Raw genomic sequence first — 26,786 nt, forward strand, 5'->3', positions numbered from 1 at the left:
GGTTTAGCTAAAGCACACACCAGTCAAATCCCATTATGATGAACTGCACAGGACGTGAAAGCAATGGAATTTTATTAAATAGTTAGAAAGCACATTAACCCCAGCTCTAGCAGACGTAAACATCCAGGCTTTCTACAGCGCGTTAGCAAGAAAAAAGAATCCTTTAGCACATCCCAGAAGAAGGGGGTGTATTCACACAGTCTCACCCCCATACCTTTCTCTGGGCTCTTTGGTATTTGCATGTGGTGTAGAGTTTGTGCAATTGCTACGAATATCTTTTTTTCCATTGATGGGACTGACTGGAGCACTTGAAATAGGTGAGCTGAAGGGATGCTTGATGGCAGAAAAATAGAGTGGTGAAAATGTCAGCTGTGCCTCATTTCAATTCTCTTTTTCACCCTCTCTCAGAATATAGAGTTAGGAATTTTCACTAAAGAAAGGGACCTAAATAAGAATCAATGAATGCCCATAGTCTGGGTGTGACAACCGTGTTTTTGCCCTGGACCCTTCCCATGCAACCCAGATAGCAAGTGTTGTGGCTACTCATTCTCCCATTCCTCTTCTCACCCTCTCAATCCTTCCAAAAACAAAGCCACCTCTGGGCCAGGAGCACTCACAGTCCCAGCAGCAGGAGTGGGAGAACAGATGTGGAGAACACAAACAGAACACACCAAGATCAGCTTCTAGAAAGAGATTACTGGAAGTCCTTCCCACTATCCAGAGAAAGAATTCCAAATCCAGGAAAAGCAATTAAGAAAAAGCAGAAAAACTTCTTTTCTTCAGAGCAACACATGCTAACACTTGACAGAGTCTGGCATGTGTCAGCATTTCTGAAGTAAACTCTATTTTCTTTAGATGAAAGAGATAAAAAAAATAGGCTATGAGTTCAGTCTAATGAAAACTGCTTTGGTCATTCACATGCAATAAACTGTAGAAGCAAGAAGAAAAAAAGCAATTGCCTCTTATTTATTTATTCATTCATTTGTCCATATCCTTCCCCTCTAATGTAAAAAAGGATGTCTTCTATAATTTTGCAAGTCGTTAATCTTTTCAAAGAAAAAAATAATCCAAGCCTCCCATTGATTGCCCAGGGTCTTGGCACAGGGAATACATATTTAGTTAATTATCCTGTTGCATATACATTATGTAAGGAAAAAGGGGGATTGATTTTGCTCAGCAAATGTTTCACCAGTATCAACAATCAGGAGACCATTGTAATACTGTAAAGTCTGGTAAATTTGGGATCACACGCTGTGTTAAAAGTAAGGCAAGGCTTTACCTTACTGGATGCTTTATTTCTTAATCTGGGTGGCGGGTACACTGGTACCCATTTTATTATATTTTAGGCCCTTTTGTACATCTTGAATAATTCATACTAAATATTGTTAGATCTCTAAATCTTCTACAATAGTTTCTATTCTGGGCTGTTCAGAGCTGAGAGTAGAGAGGGGAAGTTGGAAACACCAAAATGTAATTGCAATAAAGAGCAGAAAATGTTAAGAGACCAATTTTGGAAGGATGTTTAAAGTTTTAAACCTATGCCAAATAATTGAGATCTATTAAGAGAGGACTGAATTCTATCATGAGCTCCATATACACACAATTATTGAATTATTCTGAACACCTGTTGAAATCAGGTGATTAAATTAGTTAAATGAAAGTCATCAGGCCCCACTGTCAAGTGCATCATTTGACCAGCTCCTTTAAATTTGCTTACATAGTCCCTCCTCCATTATAGAAACTTAAACTAGAGCTTCATCCCCAAAACTGTGGGGTTGTGACTTTGTGCTTATAATCCCCAGTATTCTGGGGAGATGCTATAAAATGCCCAAGTCTCCCAGCCAGGAGCTGTGCCTTTCCCTTGGGGCCACAACCTCTAATCCCCATTTTTTCTCACTGCCAAGAAGAACCCGCCTTGCTCGTCCCATCTTTCTGCCATGACATTAAAGCCAACTGTTCTGTCCCCTGCCCACAAAGAGAAGAGGAGAAGAAAGATGGTCCCAGTAACTAAACTTTAGTCCTAATTCCCAACCTCCCTAGAGCCCAAGTCTGCCACCATCTCCCTGTTTCCACAGGTTTTATTGTCCAGTCTTCCCTTCTACCCCGACTGCTCAGCCCTCAACACGCGAAAAGCATTGAAAGGTAGTAAGTGAGCAAAGACAGGATGGAGAGAAGAGGGTGTAAGAAGAAGAAAGAAGGAAAATCCAACGATCAGAGAACATTTATACCCTACTTAATCAGCTAGTGGGGAGCAGATATCCTCACCCCATTATTTCTCTTTAAGAGCAGAGCTTTTGCCTGGGTAAAGAACTGGTAAAGAGAAGTAACACTTCTTTTATTTTTTTGATTCAGTTATACACACACACATATGCATAAAAAATATGTATATATACATATAAATTCTTTTTCCCTTATAGATTATTACAAGATATTGAGTATAGTTCCCTGTGCTATACAGTAGGTCCTTGTTGGTTATCTATAATATATAGTAGTGTGTATATGTTAATCCCAAACTCCTCATTCATCCCTCTTTATAGAAGTAACATTTCTGATTCTGAAATTTGACACCTCATTTGTTTCATTTCTGAATACCGTGAGACCAACTGGTCTTACTTCCTGGCCACCACACACGCGCTGACCCCACGCGCACCTCCGGGGAGAGGAGCCGCCCCACCGAAGCCCGCCTGGGCACCCATGCGAAGGAACGCCTGCTTTACTGGCCTCACTCCCTAAGTCGAAAATCTTCCCTCTGCTCCACCAAAGCTAACAGATGGCTGGTCCCTTTTGGTACACAGGCGTAAGCATCTTCAAAATAACCTTTTCCTTTAAAGGGTGCCAATTAATTAAATGTCACTGGAATATGTCTCAGCCGAGGAGGGAAGGGAGAGACCAAAAGACAAAAGGGTCGGTGGACAAGAACAATGACGAGAGCTCACACTCTCCTACCTTCACCCGATGACCCCGAGAGATCAATGATCACATACACTCTTCCTTCTGGCTCCAGATCAATCTGCAATTAAGAAAATGACAGTGACTCTGTTAGTGCATTGTAGGGGCAACCCGGGAGTTCATGGCATTTCCACCCCAAACTGCTAAAACCTGGAGTCACAGCTCCATTCGATCCATGAATCTGCAACACACCGAGTGCTGGGTGAACTAGGGATGAAGGAGAATCAGCATTTGTGGAATGTCTACTATGTTCCAGATGCAGTAACAATGAGGTCTGATGCATACCCGACAGGTAGTGTCATCCCAGTGGTTCCCAACTGGAAGCAATTTTGCTGCACAAGGGAAACCTGACATGAGGAACTACACTGGGGACACCTACATAAGGAACATTTTGGAGGACATGAAAACATCTGGAGACATTTTTGATTGTTATGATTGGAGAGGGAGTGATGCTACTGGCATCTAATGGGTGGAGGTCAAGGATGTGCTAAACATCCTACAGCAGACAGGACAGTCCCCACAACAAAGGATTATCCAGCCCCAAATGCCAACAGTGTCAAGGTTGAAAAACCCTGTGTTAAATCCCGTTTCACAAATAAGGAAACTGAGCTCAAAGTTCCAAGGTAAATGGCGATGCTGGGATCCAATGCCAAGACTGTCTACAGAAGCCCCTGCTCTTTATACTACACAAATTGCTCACGGGAGATAAGAAAAGCATAAGACAGGGCTTCCCTGGTGGCGCAGTGGTTGAGAGTCTGCCTGCCGATGCAGGGGACACGGGTTCGGGCCCCGGTCCGGGAAGTTCCCACATGCCGCGGAGCGGCTGCGCCCGTGAGCCATGGCCGCTGGGCCTGCGCGTCCGGACCCTGTGCTCCGCAACGGGAGAGGCCCCAACAGTGAGAGGCCCGCGTACCGCAAAAAGAAAAGAAAAGAAAAGAAAAGCATAAGACATTATTCCCACTCTCAAGGTGTTTACAATCTCACTAGGGAGTCTAAAACAAAAATAGAACAATGCTGAACCCAGCTTAATGATGAGGGACAGAGAATGACATATAAAGTAGCTGGTGAACCTGAAATCAGTGTAAAAGAGCAGCCTGCGAAGACTTCACGAAGGCAAGAAAGGGAAAGCATTCCAGGTGGAAGCAACAGATAAGCAAAGGCTGGGCATGCGAGTGCTGCTTGTGCGGGACTGAAGGCCCACCATGCTCGCGGTATGCTGGCGCATGCGTGTTGCAAACCCCAGCCTCTACCAGGGTTGTAAGGAGAGAGACGATGTCGCTAAATTCTCCCCACCAACCTTCTCTACCCACCCTCGTGCCCTCCCTCCCCACCTCCCAATCCAGCAAGCTACTGGCAGGATGACGAGGAGAGCCAGAGGGGCTGGGCCGCTTGCAGTTAACATCCTTCCAGGGTCTGCACTGTCCTCACAGAGACCATGTTCTCCCTGAGAGAGTAGCCACTCTGGAAACCCTGGATCACTGAGTACCCCTGGTACCGACCCCCGCCTCCACAGTCCCATCTGTCTGTGCAGAGCTCCAATTGGCTCAGATGTGCCAGGCTGGTCTCAACAAGCTGTGAGTTTTCTTGAGGGCAGGAGCCACGAGCCCCTCCCTTTCTTTTCCACAGTCCTCAGCGAGAAGCAGGCACACATTTAACAAGTACTACTTGGGAAGGGTTAGCCTGGTGAACACCTCCTCCTCCTCCAAGGTCAAGGTCAGTTATTGCCTCCTCTCTGAAGCCTTTCCAGATATTCCGAGTCAGAATTGACTACCCTCACTTGTGTTCTTATAGTACACATACATATCTCAACCGCGGCTCCAGTATGTCTCTCTCCTCGGCTAGACAGAGACTATGACAAGCCTATTTGCATCCCTAGTGTTTAGCGTACCGTCTGTTGGTCAGGAGACACCCAATAAACCTTTGTGGAGGTGGGAAAATGTTCTGTGTCCCGGAGCCTATTCTGGAATTATTCACTCCTGCAAGCCCCTTCCTGAGGAAGGAAGGAAGGCAGGTGATCTGTACTAAAATGATGTTCCAATGCGGCAAGAGGGGAAGAAGAGGCAGCTATACCAGGAGTACCATATATTCCCTATGAGGTAAAAACTCACCTTGAACTGATGCTCCCTGTGTCCCTTCCCCCGACATCTCACTCCACTCCTAATGCAGATTCCCTGAGCCATTCGTGAGCCTCACTTCATTTCCAGTCTCAGCCTCTTAGTGGTTGAGAGTGCTTATGGCTTCCCTCAAAATTTTAATTCCACCAACACGGGTCTTCAATGCCCCCCAGGTGAGGTCCCTGTGATATTTCAGGTACTCTGTCAGGGCAGAGAGGGAGGGAGGGCAGGGAGCTCTCAGGTAGCCCCACAGCGACCGCTCACCTGGGTTTGGGACCTTGAGCTTGGGATCCAGATAAGAACCAAATAACACACTCGTGATGCCAAAGATTTCAGGTTTCTGGGTAAAGAAAATGTTCTCCACCACTCTCACCACTAATACTGTCCCGTGCCACGAGCATAACCTGGCCCCTGCACTGTATTGCAAACAGGAAAAACAACAGAGCCCAACCAGAATCCTGTCCCTGCCACAGTTCAAAAGTATCAGGGGCCCCCTTGTCCGAAAGCATGGAATTTAAATAATGTACGCCTCTTAGAGATTAGGTCATCCCTATTAAACCCCGCCGGCAAAATGAAACACTTTCTCATATCCTCCAAGTCAAAGATTTCCCACGACTGTGGATTTCACTGGCAAAGTACAATGGTATCTGAGAAAAGCAGGGAGGGAGACAGCAAAGGAATGAGATGGGCCGCGAGGCCTGTCGGAAGGCAGGCAGCGTGCCCTTCTTTGCAAAAGGGGAGTGAGAACTCGTGGCGGGGGACAGGTCATTGATGATAAAATGTATTAGGATATTAACATTCAAGATAGCAATCAGAAACCATTTTAGCACCCACTGCTGCCTCAGTGCCGATGAACTGCATTTTCAAACAGAAAAATAGAAATTAAGCTATTAAACATGCCAAGAGCAACAAAGGGCTTTGCAGCCTGGGCAGATGGCTGCAGAGCACTGGCTGAGCGCCAGCCAGCCAAGTGAGAGGGCTCTGAGAATCCATGCAGGGTGGTGGGACTTCAACGTGGATAAATAGAGGGGTTATCAGGTACAAAAGGGGGTGGAATGCCTTGTCACTTCATGGCCAAATTAACTTAATCACAATTCTGTTCACGATCATGTGGCCCGGATAATGAAGCAATGTAGGTACCCAGCCCTGCACAACCCCTGCAAGATGATAGCTGGCATCACCACCAGGCAGCTGGCACTACATAAAAGCAGGCCTCCTCCCTCCTCCCAACCATTCCCAGGGTTTCTTCTCAGCTCCTTCTCCCCGGCTTCAGGTTCCTCCCAATTCTCCCAGATGCAACCCCATTTATCAAATCTCCTTGAACCTCATACCTTTATTTGATGCACTTTCCCAGATACTATCTCTGTTTTTTTGTTTGTTTTTGTTTTTGCGGTACACGGGCCTCTCACTGTTGTGGCCTCTCCCGTTGCGGAGCACAGGCTCTGGACGCGCAGGCTCAGCGGCCATGGCTCACGGGCCCAGCCGCTCCATGTGGGACCTTCCCGGACCGGGGCACGAACCCGTGTCCCCTGCATCGGCAGGAGGACTCTCAACCACTGCGCCACCAGGGAAGCCCCTATCTCTGTTTTTGACTATGATTCTCTTTCAACCTCCAGCTGAGGCCAGAAGCAAGGCAGTAGAACCATGGGGGAGACAAACACAGCCTTTGGAGTCACACCAGGACTGAATCCCAGTTTTGTCACTTACAGGTCAGGCAATTATTTATTCTTCCTGAACTTCAACCTCTGTCTCTTCATCTGTGAAACAGGTTATTGTAACAATTCCATGAGACACACATGCAAAGCACTTGGCACTTAGGAGTTACTCAGTATATGGTGGTTAACAGTGAACTTACTGGCTCTCTCGCCTGAAGCAAGCAACTATCTTCTCTAAGACTCAGACTGCTCCTCAGTGAAATGGAGCTAATAAAAGGTCCTGCAACACTGGGGGTGTCACAATGTAAAATGTGAAAATCTACGTACAGTGCATAGCATGGCGCCTGGCACAGAACACTCGGTAACTGTTGCTGCTCTTGCTATTAAAAAGCCAAGTCTTCAAATCTGTTACTTAATCCGATGTGATGTTCTTTCCACTCTATGAAACTTCCCACCCCCAAAAAAGCATTTTCTTGCCCCAAATTGATGTTATTACATATTATTTCAGGACATCTGATGATTTTTACAGTGCTGCGAATATCAGATGTAGACCTAAGGTGAGAATTTCTCACCCAGCCCTGGAGGAAACCCAGTGGGAAAAAAGGCTATAGCCCTGGTCATCAGAGGGTCGTGAGGTGATTACGAGAGAAGGAGAAGCTGAGGATGACCACGTATTGTCTGAGCACCTACTAGGCCTGGGACACTGTATTGAGGTTTTACTTGTATTAGTTCATCTAATCTCCTGGGAGGCCAGCAATACATCTTCCCTACTTTTCAGATAGAAACACTGGGGTACCGAGAGCTTTCAGCTGGATTCCCGTGCAGCGCTGCTGCCTGGAGCACACCGGAGAGATGACTCTGACAGAGCTCCCACCTCGAGCCCCACCCAGCCCGGGAGCTCCCATCTCAAGCCCCACAAAGCCTTCTCTGACAACCAGGTCTCAGGGTTCTCATAACTCGAAGCCTCTGGCTTGTCCTCCGTGGGTTCATTCTCCTTCTCAGGTGCAACTGACTGGCTCCCCAGCCAGGCCCGTTTAAGTCAGAGCAACACGTAGAACACCTTGCCCCCCCCCACCCCCAGAGCCCTTGGGGAAGGTCTGGGCATAAACAAGAGCTCCATTCCTGCGACTTAGGTACAAAGCAATGGGGAAAGAGCCCAAACCACAGAAACCAGGAAAAAGCCATCTCTGAAAAGCAAAAAGACACACAGGCGCTTTTTTGGGTGGTACCTGAGCATTGACAAAGTCCTTCACAAGCATTATTTCATTGATTCCTCACAATTAACCCGTAAGGTAACAAGTATTATTAGCAACATTGTATGTACGAGAAAACTGTGGTTAAGGAAGATAAGCAGGGCTAGTGAGAGCGCACACACGGCACAACTGCAGGGGCACCGTCCACACGGTAGTCTCTGAGGACAAGTCCTCCGGAGCTGAACAGCCAGAGGTAAGTGGCAGAGTCATCATAACTTGCACCCTCAGTTCCTGACTCTGAGTCCTATACTCCTCCCAGCACACCACACCTGTCCAGCAAGAACCCTGACCACTGGACTTGCACCCCAGCCATGCAGCCCGCTTAGCTGTCACCACTGTGTGTCACTGTGACCCATAGGTGTCTGTGTGCCTGTGTTTGGGGGTAATCGAGTTTGAGACACAGGAGGCAAGAAATTCATAGTCAAGCTTCCTCCTAACCACCGGCTCAACTTTCACTGGAGACCTCTAGGCAAACCTCTCAGAACAGCCCACAAGGGTCACACAGACCCAATTTGAGCTTCATTTCCTTTTCCATCTGGTGTCAGGCACCAGGTCCTAGAAAGAAGCAAAAAGGGGGGGGGGGGCGGTCAGAAAAGGATGACTCCACAAAGGAGGAGAAGGAGGAAAAGAGGCTGCGCTGTCCATGTTGCACCAATTAAGTCCGATAATAGGCTGTTTCTTTTTTTTCCTGGAGGAGGGTGGGGAGTGAGGGAGGAGGAGGTGGGAAGGAGAAGAAGGGAGAAGACTCAGGGCTTCTTTCCCAAGGCAGAGGACCCGCTTCCCAAGGTCTGCACCCCCTGTATTGCTGGCTATTTTCCCCTGGAGGCCCCTCAGGCACGTACTGTCCCCAGGGGTGCCTGGCATGGAAGAGGCAAGCCAGACAGAGCAGGAGATCTTCAAGCAGCAGGCGTCTTCCCAGCTGCTGCTTTTGGAAAGCACAAAACGTGCAGGCACTATGATGGGCAGCTCTTGAGCAGCCGCTGGGTGGTGATTTTGGAGCTAGCCACCAATTAAACTAAAGACTCTTCATTTGAGGAGTTTGCTACTAGATGTATTGGTAGAGTGCACTGGCTGGTTAAAAAGCAGAGGGTGCACGTGTAACTAAATATTTTAAGAGTTCCACTCGGCTCACAGGCTTCGAATAGCACTTACTTTCATAAAATAAGAGGAGAGGAGGATTGCTCCTTTCTCATATGCCTTCCATGGTAGTCCAAAGACGTTATGTGGGCTTTCGTGTACATCCCTGAAGGGCAGAGCCCTGTCTGTCCAGCACATGGAAGGGATTTAATACATATTTATACATGTGGGCTCAATGGATGAATGGCCCGATTTTAAACTGGACCTGCACAACTGGATTAGGGAGATGATTTACTTGGGAAGCCATCAACCTGTACAGAAGTGTTCCTAGCAGCTTCATTCATAACAGCCAAATACTGGAAACAACCCAAAAGTCCAAGAACAGATAAATGAATAAGCAAACCATGCTGTATCCATATGACAGACTTTTACTCAGCAGTAAAGAATGAACTCCTGGTACATGCAACAAAACGAATGCTATGGGACAGAAGCCAAATGCAAAAGATTACCATTCCACTTACATTAGGTTCCAGAACAGACAAAACTAATCTATCATGACAAAAAGTGTATCGGTGATCTCCTGGAGGTGGACATGGGAACTGGATTCAAAGAGGCACAGGGGATGATTGAATGATTTTGAGTATTGTGTTTTACAATAGTAAAGTATATATTCAATAAAAAAGAAAAGAGGCACAGAAGGACCTTTGGGGAAGATGAAAGTCTTCTATATGTTGATTGGGCGGTGGTGACATGAATGTGTATGTTTGTTAAACTGAATCAAGCCACACACTTAAAATGGATGCATTCTTTTTTTTGCATGTAAAGTATACCTCAATAAAGTCGCTTTTGAAAAAGGAAAAAAAGAAGTCATCATTTCACATAAGGATTGCTCTACAATTTTCCTTTAAATAACAAATCATCTTCCCACCCTCAGGGCATTTAAGATTTCATATTCCATTTTTAAAAATAAAAGGGTTCATTCAGAGTTTTTCAAGAACACATCTGTCACCCAACATAATGTACACCTACCTGTGTAGGCACACATTCACACACCCACCCACGTGTGCAAAACACGCTCAAACCCACCTTCTCTTGTCTTCTGTGATCAAAATACGGTAATAGCAAGAAAAACACATCCAAAATGTAGGTTCCCTGCTGAATTATCTAAACCTGTCTTTCTGTGTGTGGATCTCAATTTCCTCATATGCAAAACAAAAAAATTTAGGCCAAATGCTCTAGAATGGCTTTTAACAACCTCAAGGACCTAAATATCCATGAATAGGAGACAGCTTAAATAAATTATGGGACACCGTTTGGTAGATCACTATGCAAGCCCTAAAAAAAGAATAAAAAGATCTAAATGTACTGACTTACATGAAACTATCTCTGGGGTATATTAAGTGGAAAAAAGGATGGTATAATGTGTTTATTATGCTAGGCTATCATGTGAATAAAATGGGTGTGCATGTGGGTAAACAGACACACACACACACTGTCACACTTGTTTGGCATAGATTATCTCTAGAAGGAGTCTTAATCAACAGGAAACAGGGGTTGCCTCAAGAGATGGAAACTAGAGGATGGAGGGGCGAGAAATCAGGAAAGGGGCATTATTCTTCACTCTATGCTCTTTTGAACCATTTGATTTTTAAAATCGTGTCCTTGAGTGAACTTGTCACAATATTTGTCAACACCTTTTTTCACTACCTATTTCTAACCCGGTCCCCCAGAGAGAAGCTTGCCTCGGTTCCCAGACACTTCTTAAAGAAACGCCCCTCAAAATTGGCTGACACGTTGCTTGTCCATCCCCCGGTACCCAGGTCCCAGACACCAACCGAGCAGCAGCCATCATCTCCATGCGAAAGTCCCATTGGCTGGACCGCATGCCTACCTTCCAGATCCCAGCTCCCCACAGGCCACAAATGGAGTAAACTCAAGCTAGTACCTGCTTCCTCTTTTCAACAGGCGCAGAATAGACCCAGAGAGCTGGCTCCCTCTGATGACAGAGGTGGCTAAAAACAAATAAGTCTGTGTATGCAGATGCTTTTCTGAGCTGAGAAAACATCCAAAAGTGCCAAACCTAACGTCAAGAGTGTGCAATGGCTTACGAAGCATTGCCTGGTCATGGTGTCGTTTTCGTTTTCCTCTCTTCTTTCAGGGAAATGGCAGTACATGACTGTCCTCCCACTGACTCCCACAAGGAGATGCTGAGCGCAAACAGCAGGAAATGTAGCCACTTACCCTCAGTGTTCTGAAGTGAAAAATACCCACTACCCGTGCGCGCTTTGCGTTTTGCGTTTTGCTTTGCAGTTCTCTCTCTCACTGCGTGCACTTTCATCCATGTGCTTTATTGCACGTTTCCTATTTTTTTACACTAATAAGCCAACTGCGGTGATTGAGAGTCAAGGCTCTGAAGCTAACTTACCCGGGTCCAAACCCCAGCTCTGCCTGTCACAAGCTGTGTGGCCCTTGCTGCGATCTCCTCATCTACACATTGAGAATGTCAGTGGCATCTGCTTCAGAATGTTGGGAGGCTCAAATGAGAGGGTGAAGCACTTGGAGCCGCGCCTAGCACACAGCTAGCATCCTCTAAATGTCAGCTGTCAAGTCATTAGGGTTATTTCCCGCCTAGACTGCGAGCCCCTCTTGGGAAGAGCCACGTGTCCCTTGGTGGGGGTGGGGAGGTTTCCACAGTTCTTGATCCACAGCTGGGCACATGGCAGGGAATCAGTAGAGACTCCAAGTGGAACTGAATGGATCCACGTGGAACAGAGCCGAGCTCAGTCGGGAGCTCGAGATTGTGCAACCAGAAAAATTATCTCCAGACCAGGAACTTTTCTGTCTCTGTTATATCACAACCCAGCAGGACCTTTCACCAACAGCTACTCACAAAGACATTCAGTTCCTGACTCCCTTCAAAACCTAAGACATTATAATTGTTATTCAGCACTTTGAGCTCCTCATGGAGACTCTTCTATTCATAATAATAATCACAACTCTAATAAACACCCTTTATTGAGCACTTTACATGCGTTATCTGAGTGAGGGAGGCCATATCCTTATCTGAACCATTTCAGGAATGAGAGAACTGAGGCTCATGGATCTGAGTGGCTTGCCCACATTCTCACAGCTTGAAGAAGAGCAGCCTGAATTAAGGCAGGGCTCTCCGACTCCCACCCCGATGCTCCGGTTACCTTGGACCCAGCCAAGGGCATGGACTCAAGGAGATCCTGAGGAAAGAACACATCGTGAGCTGGTCAAGGAGCCCACGCTGTGTGCGTGATGGTGGAGTCACTTCTTGGGCACAAGAACAATGAAAGTAAAGCTTTTTCATTGTCCTCCTGGAGCTCATAGTTGAAGGAACACCAATCCCACAGCAAAACAGCTGGGAGGCTCAGACTATGAGACACAGACACAGGGTAGGACGCCCAGCTTCAGGGAGTAAATGCCCTCTTGGAAATATTGCTGTATTGGGATTTTCTGTATAGCAAGTCCTATTTGCCACTGCTTTGCACCATATAGTTGGAAACATGTCCAGTGAGGAGGAGTTTTATAAAAATCACAGAAGCATGAAAGCTAACAGTGATAAGCAACTTTGAAATCACTTGGTCCAAATAAGCAACAAAATACAAATTTAAACAAGGGTAAGACTTTTTGTCTTTTGCCTAACAATTTAGCCAAAGTTTCTTTGGGGCTATGTATCCTTGTGTTATTTGTTTATTAATATATAAACAAAATTAAGTATCATGATGTGTTCAGTTTTTAAAAATCAAAACTTACAATGAGAGGCAGCAGTCTCTTGCCCTATACTCCCCAGAGGGAGGCAATTTTAATAACTTCTATTTGGTTTTTTCTGGTCATCACTGCCATGTCCCTAAATAAAATGTTTATACCTCAGTTTCCTGATTTCTTGTTTTAGACATTCACTCTTGCCCTGCTGCTGTGAGAGTTGAGGATTTAGTTCACTCACCACCTCACGCCACTTTCCTCCCTTCACAAAATAATTACACATCGCAATTCTCAGTTCCTTCTCTATTCTTCTTGACAACTGCAAAACAAAAAAAGCAATCTAAATGTCAATTTCTTGTTCCATCAACTATAGACAATATCCCTTGACCCTACACCTTCTAACTGGAGGACGTGAGTGCTTCCCGCCCTCCCCATCCTCTGCATTTTTACTGTTAGACTATCAACATTGACAAAACTGACATTTTTTTCTAATTGTAGTTGAGTTGCATGCTTTGTGTATATGCTGGTTCCAAAATCTGAATTAATAGTGTTTACTTAATATTATAACTTTGTAAATGATACCACATATACTTTCTTTTCCACAGGTCCAATGTGCCAACTCACTCAATGGCGAATATACCTAGCATCAAATTCGAATGGATTCTTTTTTTTTTTTTTTTTTCACTCTTTCAATTGCCTTTCTCAGATCCTCAAGTTTTTCCCCTGGGTCCCCTTCTCTCAGGGTCTGTCCTTCTGGAGACCCTCACCGTACACTTTTCCCTAATCTGGGCTGACTACTCTCTGGTCTCCTGCGCAGCTGTAGTACCGTGACTTATTTTCACTGCTCTGCTGGAAACAGTCACTGTTTCTGGAATCCATCATCTTCCTTGTTCTGGGTTATTCCCTTGTTTTTTGCCAGTAAAGTACATTCTGATTGAAATATTGATTAAGAGTGCATAGAAAGCTAGCTTTCTAAGACCTTGCATGCTTGTCCTCACACACGATTGATAGTTTGGCTGGATATAGAATTCTAGGTTAAAAAAAAAATCATTACCTATCAGAACTTTCTTCTAACATCAACATTGCCTATGGACTCTGATGTCAGCCTGGCTACTGTTGTTTAGTATGTGACTTTGTTTTGTTTTCACTCTCTAGAAGTTTTAGCATCTTTTTTACCCTAAGTGTTCTGAAATTCCAACGTGATATGTCTCAGGGTATCTTTTTTTGATTCATTGTACTTGTTCTTTTGATTCACTGAATTTGTGGGAGATATTCTTCTAATTTGTCCTTTGCTATTGGCCTCTTCATTTTCTGTATGAAACTCCCATTATTTGGCTATTGGACCAGTAGAATTAATCCCTATGTCTCTTACTATTTGTTATATATATTTCCATCTCTTTTCTCTTTTTAGTCCATATTCTAGATTTCTTTGACTATATCTTACAACCCTTCCACTGAACTTTTATTTCTGACAACAGTATGTTAAGATTCCAGAAGCACCTTCCTATTTTCAGCAGCTTCTTTCTCCTCATAGCATCCTTTTCTTTTTGTGTTTTATGGACACAACCTATTTCTGTGAACACAGGGTTACAGAGTGGGAGCTGGCCGTGATAGCAACGGTCCCCACCATCTATGATAGCTCTCCCCAAACCATTATTCCATTGCTTTTTACAAGAACTTTCCAATTTCTGACCCTGGGGGTCAGGGTCTGGCTCCAGGTCCTTCAGCAGTGAGAGTAGTGAGTATACTCACTATACGTGCCACATACAGACTTTCAAATAGTCACTTGCTTTCAGCTGCACTTCTCACTCTTGCCTCTGGGGTGACTACAGTTTCCATGCCCAGAGCTCCTTAAGGGTCCTGCAGAACAGGTGGCTCTAGGCTAGGCTCCGGTAGCCCCCCGCCCATGTTCTGGGCTGTGGCTCCTTTGTACTTCTATCCTGCTCTGTAGTTTCCACCCTGCCCTCTCCTTTCTTTTCCCAGAAATTCACTGAAATAGCTTAATGATGGCATCCTTCTGCTCACTTACTCGTTATAAAATTGTATCCCCCCCACACCTTTTTCCTTTTCTGTTATCTAAATGGGATCTTGAGTAGGCAAAGCAATAAACGTATTTGCTCCTAGACCACCTTGAATGAAAATTCCAAAAACGCATCGTCTTAAATGATATTATCCAGGGCTGGTGCGAGTGGAGGAGAAATAGGCCCCCTTACACACTGCTAATGAAGTATAAATTGGCACAAAATTTGTAGGGTGGTTTGGCATTATATAACAAAAATCCTTTGACCTAGCAATTCCATTTCTGGGAATTTATCCCAAATCACACATGTGCAAAAAGATTTAAATACAGAGATCATTATTACAACATTTTGAAGCGTGTAAAATTAGAAACTAATTGTCTAATAATAGCAAACTATTTAAATAAATTGTAGCATATTCAAATCATTAGATACCATGCCATCACGAAAAAAATCTTGCAGAATTATATTTAATGACATGGAAAGATATTCAAAATATGGTATTAAAAGTGGAAGGAAAAATGAGATTATAAAGGAATATATGTACTATGATCCAATTTTTAAAAAATAAAATGTGTGTAAGTAGGTACATATACAAAGGAAAAAACCAGTTATCTACTGGAGAGTAAAATAATGTGATTTTTTTCTTTGTGCATAACCATAGTCTTTCTAAACTGTCTTTTTTTTTTTTTTGCTCCGGACACGCAGGCTCAGCGGCCATGGCTCACGGGCCTAGCCGCTCCGTGGCATGTGGGATCTTCCCGGACCGGGGCACGAACCCGTGTCCCCTGCATCGGCAGGCGGACTCCCAACCACTGCGCCACCAGGGAAGCTCTAAACTGTCTTTTAAATCTTCTACTTTCTATTATAACTTTTGTGATTAAAAAAAAAATAGACAATAAACTTGTTGCTTGAAGGACATTATGTGGCTCAGTCCCCTCATTTACAGGTAAGGAAACTGAAGCACAGTGAGGTCAAGCAACCCACTCAGGCATCTCAGTAAATTAACCACAGCTGACTCAGTTGTCCCGATTTTCACTGCAGAATTCTTTAAGGTGCAAGGTAAAAATGGGACAAATTATGTTAAATTTACTTACTTCTTTAAAAGTGTAATTTTCTGGTCAAATGGTTCACAGCACTACTCAATCCTAATCACCAGTTATGAGGGGTTAGTAGCCAGGCATATTCCTCAGTCAAATACAGTCAGAACATCTTAACAGAAGCTTCAATAGCTCAACCAAATAGAACACACTCATTTAAAAATCCTTTGCTTTGATCAAATCTCCTTCTCTGTACGACGCTCTTCCTCAATTTTTGTGGGGTGGTGTGGCCCACATTTTTATACCTTATACACGGTTAACCTTTAAACTACCTTGTATGTGATAAACTTCCATAACAACATAGACTTTGTCAATCAGGTAATGAGCAGACATTTCTGCCAAGACATAACTATACCGTGCTATCACCTAGCCATGCAGTGTCACCATCTTTGTTTTACAGGAGTTCTTTGGAATATATTCTCCCATTTGTCCTCAGTGTCCTATAAAACGTATAATTTTTTTAATTTATAAAAAATTTAAAATGCTGGTTCTAAGAAAACCAAGCATAGGTCTCAAACATATAATATAGAGGAAAATGGAATTTATTAGGCAGGTCAACGTCAGCAAAATCTTACCCTCTATTAGATGTTCATCATTTGACTGTTGAATTTTGAAGGAAAACATGAAAGCTTTAAAACTTAGATTTTGTATCAAACTAGTAAAGATATAAATAAAAATTCTGACATAATTTCCAGCTTTCTGGGATAAAGCCTACCTTAACATGTAACCTAATGAGCATGTGTGAATGTTCAACTGGGTTTTTCCTATAGATAAACGAATACATAGGTTTTCAGGTACAAATAATATATGAAAGCAGGGACCATCTATTCTCTGAAAATGGGCAACTCTCCTTATAATTCTCTGCTCGGTTTCTATACCTTTATGAAGCTGCAGGCATTGTAAAATGAACAGGCTAACGCAGCTGGACTCACAAATCAGATTTACATGTGCTGAAACCCCACCAATAACTGAACTAGAAGGGAAGATATTTCCTGAAGCATATAGCAAAGGGGATCAGAAAATTGTCCAAGCTCTGAATGTCAGAATAGTTCTGAATGTGTGGCTTTCTCTTGTGGACATCAGATTTCCACATATTTTGGACAAGCACAGAAAAGACATATCACAAGTATGTCATGTTATATACAGACCATATGGGAGGGGTTCTATGAATTCCATCTACTCTGTGAGGATAGTTTAGGGCTATCTATGATCATTAATTAACGAAGTCAGGGCTTGAAATAAATAGAAGAAGCACAAAAAAAGTCCTTGGCCTTTCAGAGGCATCAAAGGAAAATAAAGTTTAAATTTTTCAAGTCTATCCTTAGAATCGTCAATGCTCTGTTCGTTGCCCAGAGTAGACGTAACTGGAGCCAAGTTTTAGTTAATAGATCTTTTCTAGTTAATAGATCTTTTCTTTTTTTAGTTAATAGATCTTTTCTAACGTTGAACCTTTTGTTGGTTTCCCTTTAGAGTATTTCATGTCTTGTTCGTCAAAAGGCAAATTTCAGAGTTTGGGTTTGGTGACTGAGGGTTCATTTATCTAAGATCAAGGAAAGCCTTCTTGATACTCGAGGAGTCAGGCCTGTGGATTTCGGGGAGGATACCAGCAGCGTAACAAGCAGAGGGAAGGGCAAGTGCAAAGGCTGGGAGGTGGGAGAGGACTTGACCTTTGCCAGGGTAGGAGATGGAGTGACAGGAGCAGAGTGAGGGAGGTCACTGGCGACAAGGTCACAGAGGTGGAACATGGTAAGGACTGGGCTTTGGCGCTGAGCGAGATGGGAAGCCAGAGGTGAGTTTGCGTATAGAAGTGACGTGCTGTGCCTTACACTTTGACAGGATCAGTCTGGCTACTGTGTGGAGAATAAATTTTAGGGGCGAGTGAGGAAGCAGGAAGGCCACTGACGAGGCTATCGTGATAATCCAGGTGAGAGTTGGAAGCTATCATAATAATCCAGGGGAGATGATGGTGGCTAGGAAGGGATGGGATAGTGGAGGTGACGGGAAGTGGTCAGTTTTGGAACATATTTTGAAGGTGGAGCCGAAAGGATTGCCGGTGGATTGGACGCAGTGTATAAGATAAAGAGAGGGCTCGAGGCTAGCGTGGAGATTTGGAGCCTGAGCGAAACATGAAGCTGTCCTTGGCCGAGCAGGAGAGGACTGGGAGGGGGGCAGGGCGGGAGGGGGGCACCCAGAGCGGGGTTTGGACAGGCACGCTTGGAGACACCTCTGAGATAGCCAAGGGCAGGGGAAAGGTCCAAGCTTAAGATCTGAATTCGGAAGTCACTAGCAGAGAGACACAGTACAGATCTGAAACCCCTGACCCACAACACTGACATCCAAAATGCTCTAAAACCTGGACTTTTTTTGAAGTTTGGGTCAAAATCCTTTGGCCACAAACCCTGACCCAAGCTGACACGCAGCTATTTATTGTCTCCATTTATTCCACTTAGTGTAAACAGCCATACAATTGCGTTATAGAAATATTAATTTGTTTCCTCTTAAAGGACTGCCCCAGAATCTACTGGAGTTATTACGTATTCAATAATATACAGAATAACATTCTAGAACAGGGGTCCCCAACCCCTGGGCCACAGACCGCTACCTGTCCGCAGCCTGTTAGGAACTGGGCCGCACAGCAGGAGGTGGGCGGCAGGGGAGTGAGGGAAGCTTCATCTGCTGCTCCCTGTCGCTCCCCATCGCTCCCATCACTGCCTGAACCATCGCTTGCTTTACCGCCTGAACCACCGCCGCCCGGCCCCGGTCTGCGGAAAAATTGTCTTCCACAAAACTGGTCCCTGGTGCCAAAAAGGTTGGGGACCGCTGTTTAAGAATACAAAGAAGTGTGAATTTCTAAATAAATCTGGCCTTGGGGGCTTTTGCATAAGGAATGTGGATCTGTAGTTTGAGCCAGGAGGACACATAGGGACTGGGAAGACGAGAGGGACCTGCCCAGATGTCAGAAAGACCTCGATACAGAGGTCCAACCTCGACCGCCCTGGGTGGAGTCGGCTTTGACTTCCCACCTTCCTCCCTCCAAACCACCACCACCAAACATGCACACTCATCCCAGACTTGGGGATAATAAAAACCTTGGTTTTTTAGCTTTCTCTATGTCTTCAAAAGAGAAGGCAGAAAACCTCTCTACCCACCCCCACCCAACACACATACACACACACACACAGTAGTTCTTGTTAAGCCTGATGTGACGCTGACTTCATGCACCACTGAACTAACTGGCTGTATCTGTTGCAAGGTGGGGTTTGTGCAGTGAGAAAAAAAAACTGTAGAAAAACTGAAATAATGCTTTAAGTTAGCATAAAGGCATTTCCTGTTTCTCGGAAGCCTGTCTGTCTGCTGCTGTTTGCTCTAACAGATTGAGTATCCCTCCCCGCCGCCATTAAACACACCAACTCTAAATTCAGTCAGGACGTAGTGGCAGGGGGGCTGCGGTGGCGCACCCCAAGTCCCAGGCCCGTTGCAAGAAAACAATGGAGCAAGAGGCTGGGTGCCTGAACCCCCGTCCAAGGTGCCCTCTTAGACTACAGAGGCACAAGATTCCCACAGAGGATCCTTTGTGCGTTCTAAGGCAAGACACAGGAAAGGGTTGAGAGGATTTAGAACCTCAGCCAGGTAAAGGTGAGGGTGAGGCAGCTGCTCTTCTCGAAGCTATTGTTCCTATGTTCATTCCTGTGGATACATGTGCTCCACGGTGGGCGGCTCGGCTGCAGGTAAGAGGCCTTGTCAACAGTTAAAAATAAAAATGAAAAGATATTTCACTCATCAATCCTTCTAGCCCACCAGATGGACCCAGGTTCTGTTGTCTTCCCAGGCCCCACGACCCAACCTCCCTCATCCACTTCTCCTGCCCTGGATGCAGATTCCTAGGATCTGAAAACCTCCGTATCAACCTAAATTGTTGGCCCATTTGACCTCTAAGGAAGAAAAAAAAGAAGAGACAAGAAATCACTACCAGAAAATCTGCGAGCCCTATCGTTCATAAACAGAGGAGCAACGTACAATGAATAAGAAACGTCTCCAGAGAGGCAGGGGGTGGTGATGATTAAATATCATCAACTGGAAAACTGGTCGTTGGCCATGATCTCTGTTGAAACTAGGTGGTAGATACACAGGAATCCATCATTCTACTCGGTTTACTTCTGTAGGTGTTTGAAATTTTCCATAAGAGATAAAGAGGAGGAAGAGGAGAAGGAGAAGGGAAGAAAAGAGGGAAAGAGGAAGGGAGGGAGAAAGTGGACAACTTCTATACCCCAACTGGACTGATGTCCCACAGCTCATCTTAGCCTTTCTTAAAGACCTTAACTGGGGAGCGGGGTACCTCAGGTAACCCAAGCCTCTCCCACCTCCTGTTCCAACCAGGACATGGGATGAATAAACCCAAGCCACAGCTGTCCATCTGGCCCTTCTCATGCCCCTCTGAAGAGACTCCCCAAGTCCTTTCCCTGATCCTCTCACGCACATACAGTAGGCGGTGGCTTTTTTTTTTTTTTAGTCAGGATTCACAATAAGTGCTTTGAAGAAAAAAGAAGTTGATCACTTCATCCTTTCCTTTCTTCATAGAGATGTTTTCCCTGACTTCAAAAGCCATCTGTTTACCTTAGATGATTAGGAAAGATTAATGGAACTAATTGTGTTAACAATGTGACTGTCCCGCTGAAGCCTGCAAATTATCCCTGATTTGCTTTGATTGCCTAGAGATTACCTCACCACCACTAAACCCAGTCAGCTTCCATATGACCACGCTAGGCTGTGCCCCACAGCAAGCCAGTGTGCAAAGTCAGCCTTCTGCGGGGATGAAGGCTGTGGGAGCCTCCAGAGTATGAAGTAAGCCTGCCAACCTCCCGGCGGTGCCCAGGGAAAGCCAGCGATCCGATGGGCATATGCCCTGGGAGTGCAAAGCTTGGGCCATGTCAGCCGAGCCAGACACCCTGCCCTCATGCACCCCCGGGGCTGTGACCCTCTGGCTGGTATCTACCGTACAAAAACTCCACCAGCACAAGAACAGAAACAGCTGTCCAGAGCACACACATCTCAGATGCCTCTGCGGCTGCCGGCGAGCCCTCGGAGGTGGAACTGGGCTCAGAGGACAACCTGGGAAATAAGCAAAATGCAGCCAGAGGAAGGGATGGAAAACCTGAAGTTCTCTGTCACAGACGGATGGAAGACGCTCCCCTCGGAAGCCTGCAGGGAGCATCAAAGCAAGCAGCTGGGGGATGGCGGGGTGTGTTGAAATTTTCCATAAGAGATAAAGAGGAGGAAGAGGAGAAGGAGAAGGGAAGAAAAGAGGGAAAGAGGAAGGGAGGGAGAAAGTGGACAACTTCTATACCCCAACTGGACTGATGTCCCACAGCTCATCTGCCTTGCTACCCCTCCCCCGACAACTTTGTCACTGTGGGTAAATCTCCTGGAGTGTAACATAGACCCTAGTACCCAATTAGTCAAATATGAGAAAATCCACCACTTGCTTCTCGCAAGTCAAGTTACTCCGAGTCTTTAATTCACAAACCAAAGGGCGAATCACAGGTTTCCTAACTTAAGGGACCCAAAGCTTGCCAGAGCCTTCCTGAGAAAGTGATTTCAATAGCTCAGCCATTTGGTGTGAAATATTTTCCAACAAATTCCAACTTCTTTTCACCCAAAGAGAGCAGGGGATCAAAGTTACTGCTGACAAACCTGGCAGTCCCAGGGGTGTTGCTTAAGGCAGTGGGAAGGATGTGGTTGTCTGGCCAGCTTCTCAAGCCTTAAGAATCACCGTACTGGGAATTCACTCCAATGCTCAGAGCCCTAATGGAGCTCCCCTCACTCTTTGCCAAGTCACCTGGGGCGCCGGGCTTGACAACGGGGAGCCACCTCAGCGGGAGCCTGGGCTCTTCTGGGACAGTTTCCCTTTGGTCTTTGTCTCCCCAGGCCCGGCATGGCACCTGGGCAACTGGGGTGGGGTGGGGGGAACAGGTGTCAGTTACAGGGAAGTGACTACCAGGACCCAATCAGAAGACTCAAGAGGAACTTCACTTACCTGGTGTTACATTTGTTTGGGCCATTAACTATCAATCACAGGACCTCTTAGAGGGGATGAGGATAATTATTAACATGAGTTTATGTTTTGCATAAGGGAATCATTGCCAAAATTAAAAGACGCAACTCTCCCCACTGAGAGAGAAGGTTATAAAGCAAACAGAGAAGGTTATAAAGCAAACACTCCTAATCAAAAAAGAAAAGTCCGTCTTATGAGAAAGATTTTACCCCTAATTATGCAACCCATTCAGTGAGTGACATCGATTTGTATCTCTTACCCACAGTAGCCCCAGCTGCACCCCTACCAGCACCTCAATGGCCAAGCCACCTGAGTTAACCAGGTTGAAGGTGCAAAGTCCAGTGGCATAAAGCTCTCTACCGCTCAGGGCATACAGGGCATCCATCCTCAGGAAAGAAGGAAGAAAGTAGCCGTGCAGAGCTGGGGATCCCTAGCGGTTATCCTCCACTTCCAACAACAAACTCATCCACAGACAACCCCAACTGTGCAGGCAGGAGGGGGGAGCTCCAGCGGGCTTACACCCACTTACAACCTAATCTACTGGGGCCACTCGTGGGTGCACGATTTGGGCCGCCTTCTCATTTTTCCCAAGAGCCACTGCGCTTCTCTCCAGGGTTGGCTCAAATTTCATCCTCTGGAAACCAGCTGCTCTTAAAATGCCATGGGCCTTCCCCAAACTACAAAATTACTCTTCTCCCCTCTGGAGATGACAGGAACATAAGCTTTCCTGTCTCCCTGTGCCTTTGTAGACACACGTATTTGATATACACAATAACTGATATATGCTGACTTAACACAATAACCTCTGAGACGATATATACAAAGAACTGGGAAAGAGAGAGTGCTGGACAAGCGCCCGAACATTTTGCAGCCCGTTCCCCCAGGCCCTTCACTTGGAGCTGTCTCCAGGTCCTCCCACACTCTGCCCCTCCTATCTCATCAGTCACTGAGCCCCAACACTTTCTTCATAAGCTTCTGTGCCTACACTTGGGTTCCATGCTCAGCCCTGGTGCCAGTCCTCATACTGAATAGAATCCACCCAGTAGCTCCTAGATCTTCCTTATTCTCAGCACTAATCCACCTTTCTGGAAACCCAACCCACTGATGTACAAAACAGTCATCACAACAATGCCTCTTTCACCAAAACTTCCCTCTGCCCATAGGATGACATTCAGTTCCTCAACATGGCAGCCCACTTCCTCTACACTGTGCTGTGTTCCTCTTATTCCTTATTGGCCACCACAGATGCCTGGTGCTGCAGCCAGGCTCACGTAGCCACCATCCTGCCCAAGCCCCCCAACACGTGCCTTACCCTGGGCTCCAATGCGTTCCTTCCTGGGATCCAGCCTGCCTCCTCCAGCCTCCTCCTGCGCCTGTCTGAGCCACTCCTTTGGCACGGAGTATCATTTAGGCTGTCAGGAACTCTCTTCTCACCTATATTACCAGTCACCAAAGGTACTTTTTCAGGGGCATCACCTTCGCCCTGTATTCCTTCTTCCTGAACCCCCACCCCTATCCCTCAGCTTCTAGGACCGAGCAGAGCAGCCCACAAAGGAGCTCTTCAATAAACATTTATTTGTTGCTTGCTTCCACTCCAGGCTGTGATGCTCCCCATCTTTTCCTTTAGCATCTGTAACTTAGCAGAGATGATTCCTTCAACTTCTAGGTGTTCGATGTTGAGTAAAGTGACTCTAGACACAAACACTAATTTTTAAATGCTACACCTCCTTTCCATATATCAACCAGTTTCTAAATAGCACAAAAAGGTAGTGTGTCTACTACAGCCTATGAGGTGACCACAGGGTATGGACTGGGGGAGACGGGGAGCTTGAAGGGGTGAATTATCCCAGACTAGCCTTAGAGGTTCTGAACCAGAGGCTCCCCCGTTTCCCTGCCCTGAGCCTGGCTCCCCCAACCCTGGAGGCTCAGAGACGCTGGCTCTATGCAGCCTTGTGTAAGGTGATCTGTCACCAGGCCTAAACAAGCTCTCTTGGGAGAGGGAGGGAGGGAGGGAGGGGAGGGAGCTAGACCTCATAGGATTTCAGTTCGTTGTCATGGAGGAGAAGAGCCCAAAGGCCAAGTTTCTCACCCTGGCCTCTGCCACTAAGGTCCACATGACCCGGGACAACCTCTCGGAGCTTTAATTGCCTCAACTGTAAACTCCCACAGGGGCGGGGAAGAGATCTGCCACAATCATGCATAAACCAGTATGTTCAGAATAATCAAGAACGCAACAAACAAAGAGAATGAAGCTATCAGTTTGAAAACTTCAATGGCCTTTGGGTTCTGAATCAAGACTCAAGGATAGAAGGCCCCCTAGCAAACTCACTTCCAAGTAACAAAGTTAAAATCTTCAACTCTGTAATTCCTACTGCCGCAAGTCACAACTTCTCTTGCTGGCATTTAACATTCTTTAAAACTGGGCCCCAACTGGAATTTCCAGCTCTTTCTCCCACCCCCTTATGTTTCAGCCATATTGCTCTCCTACTGTACCAGGCTTTTCACATCCCACTCTCCCTTCCTCAGCACACTTTGTCCCTTCCAAACCACCCCTCACCAAAAGCCCAAATAAAATCTACCTAAACTTTCAGGGCTATCTCCACCTGAATCTGCTTCCCCTCTCAACACTGGTGTCCCTCAATGGCAGGTCCTCTCCTATATCCTTGTAGCTCATCCCTGGAGAGTCCCCTCTCCCCACCATGAGCACATGGAACACTGCTGAAAAGTGCTCAATAAACCCTTGTTTGTTAAATGATGTAACACCCAGAAAAACTGAGACTCCATGACGTTTCCATTACATTCAGCAGGAAAACTCCATTGAAGATTCACTCCTTGGGTCCAACCCCCTGAAAACATCCTCCTTTATTTTGCTGCTGAGCTCATCTCAGTCCTATAAAAGTGCTGAATCCAACTTCCATCTGCATTCCCCAGACCAGTGATCACTTCCAACCCCCATTAAACTCCCTATTACTTTTCAAAGAATCAGCCACCCCAGATCCACACATTACAAAGGCAGTGGGCTGTGCAATGACACGGCCCACACCCATCTTGATGCAATTATTTCCTTGTGTTGTTGCTTCTCTGCGGTCCTACCATTGTTCTTCATTTACCCAGAGAGCTAGGTCTGAAGCTTTATAGGAAAAATGAATTATGACTTGCCTTATATTCCACACTTCCCAGCTCGCCAACATGGGTTTCAAAGCTTTCGCTGGTGACTCTCGAGCCTCTGTGGAGAGCAATTTCGCAAACCACCTTGCTATACGGTGTCATCCAGAGCTAACCTCCCTCCTCCAACCTCCCACATCCCATCCTCACTACGTGTGTGCTGCCTTTCCATCACCTGGACTCCCACCCCCAGTCCAGGAACAGGAAGAACCACACGCTGACAACCAGCCAGCCTGGCAGAGAACGAGCTGGAAGAAGAGAAGCATCCCTGAAACCCCAGGCTTGGAGGGACAGAACGGCCACCCAGCTCCATGGCTGTAACTGACAGTGTGTCCCCTTGGATCAACTCTAGACCTGGACTCACAAGAGTGGTGTTCTCCCCGACTGCCCCAGAGGAAAGGCAGCATTCCGAGTCAGGTGAGTTCTTAAGAAGTAAAGCCATAGCACATGGTGCAGGAAGTGGACTTGGGAGCCAGACTTCCTGGGCACCAGCTCCATTTAATAGCAGTGTGACCTTGGGCAAGTCAATGATTCCTCATTCTCAGTCTGCAGACTGGGGATAACAACATTACCTACCTCACAGCATTGTTGTTAATTTATATAAAATGCATAGAAACTATGCCTGACAAAGTAAATATTTATTATTATTATCGTCATCAGCATCATTGTGGTTATTATCATTAATTCCTCTTCTTTTCTTTATTTAGGCACAAAAGCAAACGCCTCACCCTCAACACAGATCTTCCTGTCACTGGAGACTACGTTCCAAATCGTATTTTTTTCCTACCTCCTTTTTTCACCTCCTGTATCTCAAACATCAAATATCCATTCAAGCATTCAAACCATCACGGTGAACTGATCTCACTTGCTTCCTCTCCTCGGCCAACACCCCAGATTTCTTGTGAGCTACTGGATCCACTTGGTGGCAAATTCAATAATGCTTATACAGGTTTTTATCATTATACGTGTTTTGGAAACGTGTGGTGAGCGCTGAAGCAGGGCAGAGGAGAAAGCACGGCATTGAAAAGATCAAAAACAGGTCTCCGCCTCCTCATCTTAAAACTGCAGTGGGGGCTTCCCTGGTGGCGCAGTGGTTGAGAGTCCGCCTGCCGATGCAGGGGACGCGGGTTCGTGCCCCGGTCGGGGAAGATCCCACATGCACGGAGCGGCTGGGCCCGTGAGCCATGGCCGCTGAGCCTGCGCGTCCGGAGCCTGTGCTCCGCAAAGGGAGAGGCCACAACAGTGAGAGGCCCGTGTGCCGCAAAAAAAAAAAAAAACTGCAGTGGTCAGTCTCCACCAAAGCCACAGGCTCCTTGAGTCTTTTGTTCTTCTGAATTCAAACTGTGGGCTCCAAGAGCCGGCCTGGGAAGGAGATAAGGCAGATGGGAAAAACTGAGGATGAAATCAGGGTAAAGGGTTGAACCCCAAAGTGTAAGATGAACCCTTTAGATGTCCTCATTTAATAACATAGTTTCTGAGACTTGCCCATCAGTCCTGTCCTTCCTGAGCAAAACATCTGTTATGATGACTGAGACTCAGGGTAGTTTATTCTTTCTTTGCTAAAACTTCCGTTGGGGTGTTGATCTCGTAAATGTTATTCTTATGGCTCAGATGAAAGTCAATGTTCAAATCCAGAAGGGGGTGTGGGGCAGCCAGACTATCTATCCATCTTCT

The 26,786-nt window shown here is 45.9% G+C and overlaps 1 protein-coding gene across 1 annotated transcript in view; it reads right to left on the reverse strand.

The window, feature by feature from the left end:
• PRKCE (protein kinase C epsilon) overlaps positions 1 to 26,786 on the reverse strand; it is a 506,967-nt gene that overhangs the window by 317,020 nt on the left and 163,161 nt on the right. Inside the window, exon 3 of the mRNA XM_060026691.1 lies at positions 2,947 to 3,010. Within this exon, the coding sequence (XP_059882674.1) occupies positions 2,947 to 3,010 (64 nt within the window). The remainder of the gene's footprint in view (positions 1 to 2,946; positions 3,011 to 26,786) is intronic.

The sequence above is a fragment of the Delphinus delphis genome, chromosome 12, assembly GCF_949987515.2.
Source record: "Delphinus delphis chromosome 12, mDelDel1.2, whole genome shotgun sequence".
In the NCBI taxonomy this organism is placed as follows: domain Eukaryota; kingdom Metazoa; phylum Chordata; class Mammalia; order Artiodactyla; family Delphinidae; genus Delphinus; species Delphinus delphis.